General features: G+C 39.8%; 2 protein-coding genes across 2 annotated transcripts; one reads left to right on the forward strand and one right to left on the reverse strand.

The window, feature by feature from the left end:
- The first annotated feature begins 960 nt into the window (after window positions 1-960).
- On the forward strand, window positions 961-4,733 carry LOC111440480 (lysosomal Pro-X carboxypeptidase-like). Its single transcript, XM_023077536.1, has 9 exons — window positions 961-1,320; window positions 1,401-1,587; window positions 2,488-2,621; window positions 2,701-2,813; window positions 2,887-3,130; window positions 3,249-3,401; window positions 4,244-4,323; window positions 4,413-4,462; window positions 4,535-4,733. The coding sequence occupies exons 1-9, from the start codon at window positions 961-963 to the stop codon at window positions 4,672-4,674; spliced, it is 1,461 nt and encodes a 486-aa protein (XP_022933304.1). The 3' UTR covers window positions 4,675-4,733.
- Window positions 4,734-9,564: 4,831 nt separating this feature from the next.
- LOC111440481 (SRSF protein kinase 2-like) lies at window positions 9,565-10,890 on the reverse strand. Its single transcript, XM_023077538.1, has 3 exons — window positions 10,792-10,890; window positions 10,028-10,075; window positions 9,565-9,924 (listed from the first exon to the last, which is right to left on the reverse strand). The coding sequence occupies exons 1-3, from the start codon at window positions 10,879-10,881 to the stop codon at window positions 9,565-9,567; spliced, it is 498 nt and encodes a 165-aa protein (XP_022933306.1). The 5' UTR covers window positions 10,882-10,890.
- Window positions 10,891-11,579: the final 689 nt, after the last annotated feature.

The raw sequence follows: 11,579 nt of genomic DNA on the forward strand, positions 1-11,579 counted from the left end.
ATTTTTATAAAAAGCCATGTGTGTACTAAAAACATGATCAAAAATAATTTTCTCACTTTTTTTTTTAATTTTTATAAAAAGCACGTTGCAAAATGATTTAAATATAACAAATATAAATTTAACTATTTTAAAATTATCTTAAAAGAAAACTTGATAATTAGAGAGATCTGATGAACTATTTTAAAACCATATGTGTATCAACATGTTAGTATCAAGTCATTTCAAGATATGAACTTAATGTTTTTCCAAAAGACTTTTTCAATGGCACAAACTTGGACCAATCGTCGGTTTACTGCTGAATTTTCCATCCACTTTCTAAGCTTTAGCTTCCGATCTTCACAACCGACAAAACTTGATAATTAGAAAAATCTTATCAATCCAACCTAATTTATGCGGTTTTAAATAAATAAAAATTTTATAGATTGAATTGGTTTATTGGTTCTCCTGAAAGTCGATTGGGTTGAACTAAACAAACTCGAATTTATTATAAATTTTATGATATACATTTTTATTTCCGATCGAGTTATATATACGTATATTTAGTTGCCCAAGATCTAAAAAGTATCTCAGCCAACCGGACCCAACTCAACTAACGAACATCCCTAACCGACACATCAAGATATTAAGATTAGAAGTTTTCTTCACGAAGACACTATTCTAAAACTAGGAATTTTGAAGTGATTTTAGCATTAGAAAAGCAAATTTTTGATAAGGACAACAGCTTCATTGCATATTTAGGAATGAAGTCGTTGAAGAGTGTCTTTATTTGGCAGAAACCTCTATAACTTACTCGCCTTCCCGACCATCAACTCAACTCAACCATTCAACTACCTTTCATTAGGCGCCTTGGCCTAGCTTACTAACCACTGGTTCGAGACTCGAACCGGTGAACCGGACAACTTTTTGTTATATAAAGGAGCTGTTTGTTTGTGAAGATCAAGCCAAACCAAGCACTCCGCCATGATGCTTCTTCCCTGCTTACTTCTCATCCTTTCAGCCTGTGTTTCTGCAACACAGTACAGAATCCCAAGGCTTAGTCCAACCGACAGAGATTCTGAAGCTCTGTCCTCGCCTCTTTCGGATGATTTCAAGACATTTTATTACAACCAAACGTTAGATCACTTCAATTATAGGCCTGAAAGCTACACGACGTTCGCTCATAGATATATAATCAACTTTAAGTATTGGGGCGGCGCAAATTCCAGCGCTCCCATTCTTGCCTACTTGGGAGCTGAAGGTCCACTGGATAATGATTTGAACGTTGTAGGATTCTCGACTGATAATGCTGCTCAGTTTGGGGCTCTTCTTGTTTATATTGAGGTAAGAGCTTTCATGTTCTTGTGTGGTTCATATTTAATGCTTTGGAGGGTTTATATGATTTTGTTTTGTTTTGTTGTTAGCATCGTTATTATGGGAAATCGATACCCTTTGGATCAAGGGAGGTAGCATTGAAGAATGCAAGCACTTTAGGCTATTTCAACTCTGCTCAAGCAATAGCAGATTATGCGGATGTTCTTATACATGTTAAAAAGGAGTTGCATGCTAAAGATTCTCCTGTGATTGTTCTTGGTGGATCATATGGTGGAAGTAAGTGAGTTCTCGTTTAAAATTGTGAGATTTCACGTCGGTTGGAAAGGGGAATGAAGCATTTCTTACAAGGGTGTGGAAACGAATCGCTAGTCGATGTGTTTTAAAACTGTAAGGCTGATGACGATGCGTAACGGGCCAAAACGGACAATATCTACTAGCGATGGCCTTGAGTTGTTCCAAATGGTATCAGAGCTAGACATTGAGTAGCGTGCTAGCGAGGACACTGGGCCTCTAAGAGGGGTGGATTGTGAGATCCCACATCGGGTGGAGAGGGGAACGAAACTTTTCTTATAAGGGCGTGGAAGCCTCTCCCTAGCACACGCGTTTTAAAACCGTGAGGCTAACGACGATATGTAACGGGCCAAAGCAGACAATATGTGCTAGCGATGGCCTCGAGCTGTTGTCAATGGTATCAGAGCTAGACACCGGGTAGTGTGCCAGCAAGGACGCTGGGCCTCCAAGCGGGTGGATTGTGAGATCCCACATCGGTTGGAAAGGGGAACGAAACATTTCTTGTAAGGGTGTGGATGCCTCTTCCTAGCAGACGCGTTTTAAAACCGTGAGGCTAACGACGATACGTAACGGGCCAAAACGGACAATATCTGCTAGTGGTGGCCTTGAGCTGTTCCAAACGGTATCAGAGCCATACACTAGGCAGTGTGTTAGCGAGGACGCTGAGCCACCAAGAGCGGTGGATTGTGAGATCCCACATCAGTTGGAGAGGGGAACGAAACACTTCTTGTAAGGGTGTGGAAGCCTCTCTCTAGCAAACGCGTTTTAATACCGTGAGGCTAACCACGATACGTAACGTGCGAAGCGAACAATATCTGCTAGCGGTTACAAAAATCTTCAAACTCTATATAACAGAACATGTTTTTTTTGTTTTGTTGGAAACAGTGTTGGCTGCATGGTTTCGTCTGAAATATCCTCATGTCGCCCTTGGAGCTCTTGCTTCTTCAGCTCCAATCCTTTACTTCGACAATATCACGCCACATGATGCATACTATTCCATTGCCACTAAGGATTTTAGAGTAAGATCCCTCAACAATAATGCATCCTTTTGAACCCTTTGAACTTTTTAAATACACAAAAATGTGAATGAATTTGCAGGACGTTAGTGAGAGTTGCTATGAAACCATTCGGGATTCCTGGTCCAAGATTGAAACAATTGCTTCCAAGCCTGATGGCCTTTCCATTCTTAGCAAAGAGTTCAAAAGTTGCAGGTATTAGAATTCATGGCTTCTCATATCCAAATTTAATGAAGTTTGTGCTTCAAATGAGTTGTTCTTGTTTTAGTCCTCTGAAGAACTCCGCTCAGCTGGAAGACTTCTTGTGGTCTATGTATACCGTCGCAGCCCAATACGACCACCCACCAAGGTATCCAGTCACTATAATCTGTGATGCCATTGATGGAGCTTCATCAGGAAGTGGAATTGTTGAACGAATTGCTGCAGGCGTGTTTGCTTATAAAGGAAATCTTTCCTGCTACATGAATCAGGCCAGAGATGAAACTGAAACCGATGTGGGATGGAGGTGGCAGGTAATCTTTTTATTACACGAATACCGACGTGGGATGCATTGAACTTCGAAAAGCTTCATTAATTTATTTTTTATTTTTTGACGTTATAAGAAGCTTTTGTGTTGTGTGTGTAACTCAGAGATGCAGTGAAATGGTGATGCCATTAAGCACAGGCAATGATACTATGTTTCCAGCATACAATTTTGAGCTTGGAAGCTTCATAGATTACTGCAATGAGTTATACCGTGTGTCTCCAAGGCCTCACTGGGTCACCACCTATTATGGAGGCCATGTATGCACTTCAACCACCTCTCTCTTTTTCTTTATTTTCTTTATTGAAATTACTGTAACCGCCCAAATCTACAGTAGATATTGTCTTTCTCTGACTTTCTTTTCCAGGCTTCCCCTCAAAGTTTTTAAAACTTCACCCCCGTAAAGAATGTTTTGTTCTCCTCCCCAACCAATGTGGGATCTCACAATCCACCCCCTCCCCCGGGGCCAGCGTCCTCGTTGGCACTCGTTCCTTTCTTCAATCGATGTGGGACTCCACAATCCACTCCACCCTCGAGGCCCAGCGTCCTTGCTAGCACACCGCCTCGTATCCACCCCCCTTCGGGGTGCATCCGACCATTCTGTTAGTGGATCTCACAATCCACTCCCTCGAGGCCCAGCGTCCTTACTGGCACACCGCCTCGTATCCACCCCCTTCGGGGCCCACCACTAAATGATATCATCCTCTTTGTGTTTCCCCTCAAGGTTTTTATATTAGAGAGGTTTCCACGCCCTTATAAACAATGTTTTTTTTTCTCCTCATCAACTGATATAGGATCTTACAATCCACCCCCCTCGGGACCCAGCGTCCTTGTTGGCACACCGCCTCGTGTCCACCCCCTTCAGGGATCAGCCTCCTCGCTGGCACATCACCCAGTGTCTGGCTCTGATACCATTTGTAACAGTCCAACCCCACCGCTAACATATATTATCCTCTTTGAGCTTTCCCTTTCAAGCTTCCCTTTAAGGTTTCTAAAACGCGTCTACTAGGGAGAGGTTTCCGCACGCTCATAAATAATAGTTCGTTCTCCTCCCTAACCGACGTAGAATCTCACAATTTCTTTGTCTCCCTTCAAATTTCAGGACATAAAACTCATCCTTAAGAGATTTGGCAGCAACATCATTTTCTCCAATGGACTAAGGGACCCTTATAGCAGCGGCGGGTAAACGAAAACCAAAGCTACAACATTTATTGCACATAAAGAACAATCAACTTTACTTCAACTCTCTCTCTCTCTTTTTGTGAATGCAGAGTGTTGCATAACTTATCTGACAGTCTCCTTGCACTCCATACGCCTAATGGTTTGATTCAGACTCCTAAATTCTAACTTCAAAGCTTTGTTCTTTTGAGCTGACATGTTTTGAACTTTCCAGGATCTCATTGTTTGGACATTTTACGAGCAAATGAAACGGATCCACAGTGGTTGGTGGAACAAAGAGAGACAGAGGTTAACATCATTAAAGGATGGATCAGTAAGTACTATGCTGATCTTGGCAGTCCAAACAATATATAAACAACAAATAATGATGATGAAACACTATAAACAGGATACGAAAATCATACTGACATGTAAGCCACTGAAGATGAATATATGAACCTGTTTTGATGTTAGTGTTGAAAACGTCCATTGAATAGCTCAAGCATACTGCTAATAGATATTGTCAGCTTTGGCTCGTTACGTATCGTCGTTAGCTTCACGATTTTAAAACTCGTATGCTAGGAAGAAGTTTTCACACTCTAGATATGCTTTGTTTCCCTTTCCAATTAAGGTGGGATCTCACAATCCACTCCCTTGGGAGTCCAGCATTCTCGTTGGTACACCGCCCAATGTCTGGCTCTGATACCATTTGTAACAGCTCAAGCCCACTGCTAGAAGATATTATTCGCTTTGGCCCGTTACGTATCTCACCATCAGCCTCACTGTTTTAAAACGCGTCTACTAGGGAGAGGTTTCCACACCCTTATAAAGAATGCTTCATTTCCCTCTCCAACCGATATGAGATTTCACAGTCCATCACTTAACACTTAAAATATATGAACTTGAACGTTCTCCTAGATACAAACTTGAAAGTTCACGAACAGTTGAATCGTTCAATAATGGCCCCTAAAGAGTGTTGAAATAAAATTCGCTCTGATACCAATTTGTTGAAATAACAATCCGCTCCGATACAAACTTGTAAAAAATAGACGCTCGCTCTGAAACCAACTTGATTAAATAACTCTCACGAAGCTGTGAAGGAGGTGTCGAGAGGGGAGAGACAAGGGGACAAAGGAAATTATGAAAAAAACTCTTTTCTATTACACAGTACACTTTGCTTTCTGTCTCTTGCTCTCTGCCTCTTGCTTTTTACAATGAAAACGAATCAATTTATAGGGTTTCTGAGATTTAAAATGAGCGATCCCATAACCCATTCTCTCCTCAAGTGATTGTTGTCCCTGTATTTTTTGTTTGGCCTTTTCCTTCTCACGACTCAGATTTCAAAAGCCTTACTAAGTTTAACAAAATAAAAAACTACCCTTCTTTTCTTTTTTCCATTTAAGTTTATTCCCAACAAAACTTCCCCATAAACTTAAATGCTCTATTCAACGATTCCACCTGCGTCGTTTTTGTTTTCTTGAGCTCAGTTGTGGTTTCTTCAATTTTCTCTCCTTGTCCTCGAGCAGCAGACTAAGCTTGTCCTTCTCTGATGAGACTTCATTTGGATCTTCTCGAGAATAGCCTATCTGAGACACCAACTCTTCATTTCTCCCGTTCTTAGCCACGCTTGACTCGGACATCATGGCTTCGTTCAGTTTACTCAATTCTCTTCTCAAGTCCACAGCGACATTTACAGCTAGCATTTTTTTCTTCCTCCATTTCGACTTTATCACGAGTGAGTATCTCAATCGTGTATCGTAAATTCACTGCCTCCTGTTGGATTTGATTCAGGTTCACGTCGAGTGAGTCTCTCTGTAGAGTCAGCATCTCTATATCTTTCTCCTCCCTCACTAGCTCGTCCACTAGAGCCTCAATCACCATTAACATGTCATTCTCTTTCTCCACACCTTCTTCAACTTTCTTCATAAGATCAGAGATTACATTCCCATTCTTTTCCTCTTGTTTGAGATAGAAGGAACTCTCACTCAGCTCAGCCACTTCCTTCTCTAACCTTTCTATCTCATTTTCTCAAACTTTCTTTTCTTTCGTTCAGTGATTTCAACGTCTGCAATTGAGACTTCTCCACAGATTTATCCACGGCAGTTTTGGGTTGTTGCTCTTAATCTCTATTCTCCTCCTCGAGATCTGGCAGTTTCATTGGCTCGTTCGCGAATCGCATGGGCTTCTTCTTCGTCATTGTTTTGGGATTTTCAAGGGATTTTGAAGGGATTGCAGCTTGCATTTGAACCATCTATTTCTCATGTTCAATCTGCATTTCTGTCCTCTTTTCTTCTTCCATTCTCATCCTCTTTCTTCTTTCTTCCTCGAATTTCTTTTCCAGCTAGTGGAGCTCTCTCTCTTCGAGCTCGGGTTCTCTATTATTCGGTTGTTCATCTTTATTCGATTTTCTCGTCTCCGGTATCAGCTGTGCATCATCTCATTTCTATTAGTTTCCATCGCCTCACGATTATCGCCGTCGTCTTTTGCACCGCCGTGTTCTTTGGTTTTCAGCTCTTCATTTTGGGCCATCAAGAGAATGCCTCCGTTTGTTGCGTCATCCAAGGCTAGGTTGATCGTTTCTTCCACCTTTTCATCGGCTCGACAATCTCTTGCATAATGACCCATTCTGCCACAATTGTAACATCTGTCGAAGTTACAGTTATTTGCATAGTGGCCATATTTCTGACATTTGTAACACTGGATGTGGGAATTGTATTCTTGACCGCGTCCTTGATTGTGTCCTCTTCCACGCCTATTTGCTTGGCTCGATAGTCTCTTCTCTTTATAGTTTTCTTCGTAACTGTTGCCTTGACTACCTCGACCATTCCCGCGACTTCCACGACCTCTACCTTGAGTATTTTGAGAGAAGAGTATCTTTTCATCCTTTATTGATGCCTTAGTTGAAGCGCTTGATCGTGTGTCTCCTCCTCCGGCGAGCTCATCGACCGTGAACGTCGCTAGGTCCTTCGACTCTTCTATGTCTCATACAACATTCTCGAAGTTGCCTGTTAACGACTTCAACATCTTCTCCACAACCCGCGTCTCAGATAACATTTCTCCGTTTCGATTTAGTTGATTTGTCACGGTCTGTACGCGCGTGATGTAGTCAAATACATTTTCTCACTCCTTCATCTTCATGCTCTCCAACTCGCCACGCAGAGTGTCTGGAGACGCACCGTCTTGACTCGGTCGGTTCCTTTGAACACCTTTTCTAAAGTGTCCCGTGCTTCTTTTGTTCCATCATGTTCGCCATCGGCTCTGATACCAATTTGTTGAAATAAAACTCGCTCTGATACCAATTTGTTGAAATAACAATTCGCTCCGATACCAACTTGTAAAAAATAAACGCTCACTTTGAAACCAACTTGTTTAAATAACTCTCACGAAGCTGTGAAGGAGGTGTTGAGAGGGGAGAGACAAGGGGACAAAAGAGAGAAATTCTGAAAAAACTATTTTCTATTACACTATACGCTTTGCTTTCTGTCTCCTGCTCTTGCTCTCTGCCTCCTCTTTTTACAATGAAAACGAATGGACTTATTCTTGTCCCCATATTTTCTTTGGCCTTTTGCTTTTCCTTTTCCTTTCCTTCTTACGCTAAAATTCAAAAAGCCTTACTAAATTTAACAAAACAAAAAACTACCCTTATTTTCTTTTTTCCATTTAAGTTTATTCCCAACAAAAAGAAATGTGGACATTTTGGTGCTTTTCTCATATTCTTGGACGTTGTATGAAGAGAAAAAGGGGCCGAAGGAAGGGGTTTAGAACTTTATGACACCCTCACAAAGTGGTTTCAACAGCATGCACCGAAACCATTATTGAAGTGCTCCACTCAAGAGCAGATGCTTAAGTCTTTTTATGGATTTCTTAGCCTGTTCTCATTCAACCCCACTTCTCATTATCATTACAAGTGGCTTACACAATAGCCATCCTACAAGGATCCATAAACCATTATGTCAAAGAATATGGTCGGTCCCCCAAATAGTCCATTCTTCTTCACTTCAAATCATCAAGACGCCTCTCTCTACCAACAAAAATAACTTTTTGAAAAAATGGTAGTTTGCTAAGTTCCGTCAAGTCAACAAGAATAAGAATCCGGCGCTTTTCAAATTTTCATCAATGTGCCAACATTTTCATGTGTTTATAAGTTCAATATGGTGATAAATGAAAAATTAGTATTTCTGTTATGTCTTAGAAAAAAAGGGTTAAAAGTATCAACAAAATAGATCTAATATTTAATAATTATTGCAGTTGGTAAGTTTTTTAATTCTTACTTTTGTGTCTAATACATCCACAACTTCAAAAACTATCAAATAAATTAGCGTATTACCTCGCACAAATTTTCTAAAGTATTTCTCTCAAACATAACCTGAGGTTCGAGCATACGTCGATATCGTCCACGAAATCTGAAATTCACATCACTGATTTGTTCACTGGGTTAGAACAAGTGTCGCACAGTCGCTATCTCGCTACTGCAAAAGTGCGATTGTGACAATGGACAAGTCCATTACCAACTTCTACATGGTCAAGGTCTGGCTCCAATTCCACTTCTACAAGGTCGGAATCCGAGGCCAGCTCCATGACAGGTTTCAAGGGTCAAGAATACGATTAGGTTATGGACTTGCAGTCGTCTTCAACCTCGGCTTCCCCACAAGATTGTCTTTAGGGAAGCGTCGTATTCGTATGGCCTGAAATTTTCCCTGCTTCCCAGTCCTCGACCATATGCTCATTTCGTTGATTGAGCCGGGTATCCTCCATCCCCTTTTGGGCCGCCCGATTATTTTCTATCTGAAAAGTTTTAATATATAAAAAAAGTTCATTTTTAAATAGAAAACCCGGTAGTGGCCAACATTACAATAAACAAAATGGCAAGAATCTAGCACCAAAAATATATTTTAGATCTGCTCAAGGTTTCACAAAGAAATTATGATCTAGAAAGTTGTGCTACAAGACACCAAGAAATATTGTTAGTTTGTGAAGATATGCAAATCATACTCGAACGCGCACACTGTCAAAACAATCCACCGTTCGAAGTTGCTTGAGATGGGCCTACGAATGCTGGTCGACTCTCACCAAAGCAAAAGATGATGATTGCTTCGGATAGCATGTAGGACAACACTGAATCCATGTGGTTCATGAATATGTTTCCAACTCCGATGGAAACCCGAGCTATAGACCACGATTATACTGCACGAAACATAGCCTGAAATCGCGTACGTTGCCATTTCTGGTCATGTCTATTTCGATGACTTCGATTTCGAAGTTCCATCAATAGTTATGTTTCCCATTACAATCTCCATAGCTTCTCTCTCTCGTCCTTCTTGCTTCTTTTAGTTGAAGCTCCTGATCTTTGGGCTGATTTTGATGGGTTGATACAGAAGATTCAAGAATTCTTGAGACATAACTCAACCACGGATGGCTGAGACATTGTGCTGCTCTTAGTCTCTTTTCAGGTACAAAATTCAATAAAGGAACAAGAAAGTCAGCCAAGTCATTAGCATCTTGCTTGCTGAAATCATACTTCTCAGTAAACACCTTATTAAGAGGCCAAAAGCGCAATTGACGAATATGCCTCAACTCGCCATATCTGTTGAAGTAGTCCCTTGAATAGCAGCCACCTAATGCAATCTGTGCCCGATATTTTAAGAAAGAGCAAACTATAAATAAGTGAAATTTTTTTTAAATATATAAAATAAAGACGACATGGTATTTGTAAGTATGTAAACATTACCTTGCGAGACATCACTCCAAGAAGCTCCATCATCAATGCGAAATGATCCTGAAAATAAAATAAAGAGTAGAAATTACAACTTCCAGAAGAGAAGGTCCACGTAATAAGCTAATACTCATGGCAAAGTCTTGTTTTGCTGTTCCTCGAACACGTATACCAGTGATGTCGACATGATATACATATAGTTGTTTTAAAAAAAATAAGAAATAAGTACCATATGTATACTACCACTATCCTACAAGCTAAGGGGAATATGATTAGCTGAGATAATAGCCACATTGTATTAAAAAAACGGAAAGAAAGGCATCAAGTTAAAAGCAAAATTCTTTATATTTTCCAACGGACAGTCTTTTCAAATTATTCACCTGACATATTTAGTGTATGACATTGTTGAAATTAAATTGAGCCTCCTCCACCAGTTAACCAAAATAAAACAACCGACCAAATATTTCAGTATCAGATAAACTTCTACATTATGCCGCTGTTACAGCTACAACGGAAGAAACGTGTTAAAGAATAAAATTATAACTCATTGATAACTCAAACAAACAACAATAACAAATAAAAAAAAAAACTTTTACGCATGGTTTTCAAACGATTGAAAATGTGGGACTTTACTATGAGTAGAAACAATGCTTCCCAAGGGGAGGTGAGACTCGATTAACAAATGTTACACGTTAAGAATTAATGAGTATAAGAAAGAAAAAAATAATCATACTGATAAAAGAAGAACAAAAAAAAAAAAAAAAAGTCTCTGAACATACCTCATCCCTTTCATAGTTGCCACCACTCTGTGGATCAAAGAGAACATCGCCAGTGGCCAACTTAAAACAAATGCAAGCAAATGACCACATATCTGCTGGATTAGAATATTTTGATCCAAGAATAACCTCGGTACTCCTATACTGCCGTGTTTGAATATCATTAGTACATTGCTTGTAGATAAGAGAAACTTCGAGAATGGACAACTAGTGTCAAATTACTGCCATGTAAATTGCTACGAGTGTCTCATCAATGCCACTCCAATCATCATTGGCATGTAACATGAAATGTCTAATGTCTAGCAACATCCTTAATGCTAATTACATTATTAGGAAACTAAATTTTTCTGAATTACCGAGGTATGAGAAATAGTGATCAATTTCATATGCGATTGTATATCCTCAATCCAAAAGTTATCTGATCACTGATTACTGTGTCTTAATTTGGTTAAACTAAACATAGAGCTTAACAAACCTTCGTACTAACGTCTTTTTCTACATTAATGTTAACACTGATGGACATTGTTCGTTTTCCTCGTTGAACTTGAATTTATTACCAGTTATAGTCAAGAAAACACAAATCTGATCACTGGGCATTGCGGCTAAGGGTCGTTAACTTTAACCAAGAAGTCATAGGTCCAAAACTTGCTACCTGCTTGGAAGATTAACCTTCTTTGATTGGGATCTTTCAAATGTTGTGAAGTTGAATAATAGTAAGCTACTTTGAAGTTTGTGAAAGTGTAAAAGGATTGGGATCTTTCAAATGTTGTGAAGTTGAATAATAGTATGCT

This window comes from Cucurbita moschata, unplaced genomic scaffold (assembly GCF_002738365.1).
Source record: "Cucurbita moschata cultivar Rifu unplaced genomic scaffold, Cmos_1.0 Cmo_Scf00291, whole genome shotgun sequence".
NCBI lineage: Eukaryota > Viridiplantae > Streptophyta > Magnoliopsida > Cucurbitales > Cucurbitaceae > Cucurbita > Cucurbita moschata.

What these genes read in the sequence shown, in the direction of transcription:
- LOC111440480 (XM_023077536.1), top strand. Translation starts at nt 961, where the DNA reads ATGATGCTTCTTCCCTGCTTACTTCTCATCCTTTCAGCCTGTGTTTCT. An exon ending in CTCTTCTTGTTTATATTGAG is followed by an intron (nt 1,321 to 1,400) that starts GTAAGAGCTTTC and finishes TTTTGTTGTTAG; the next exon opens with CATCGTTATTATGGGAAATC. An exon ending in GACCCTTATAGCAGCGGCGG is followed by an intron (nt 4,324 to 4,412) that starts GTAAACGAAAAC and finishes TTGTGAATGCAG; the next exon opens with AGTGTTGCATAACTTATCTG.
- LOC111440481 (XM_023077538.1), bottom strand. Translation starts at nt 10,881, where the DNA reads ATGTGGTCATTTGCTTGCATTTGTTTTAAGTTGGCCACTGGCGATGTT. An exon ending in GCAACTATGAAAGGGATGAG is followed by an intron (nt 10,076 to 10,791) that starts GTATGTTCAGAG and finishes TTTTATTTTCAG; the next exon opens with GATCATTTCGCATTGATGAT. An exon ending in TTGGAGTGATGTCTCGCAAG is followed by an intron (nt 9,925 to 10,027) that starts GTAATGTTTACA and finishes TATCGGGCACAG; the next exon opens with ATTGCATTAGGTGGCTGCTA.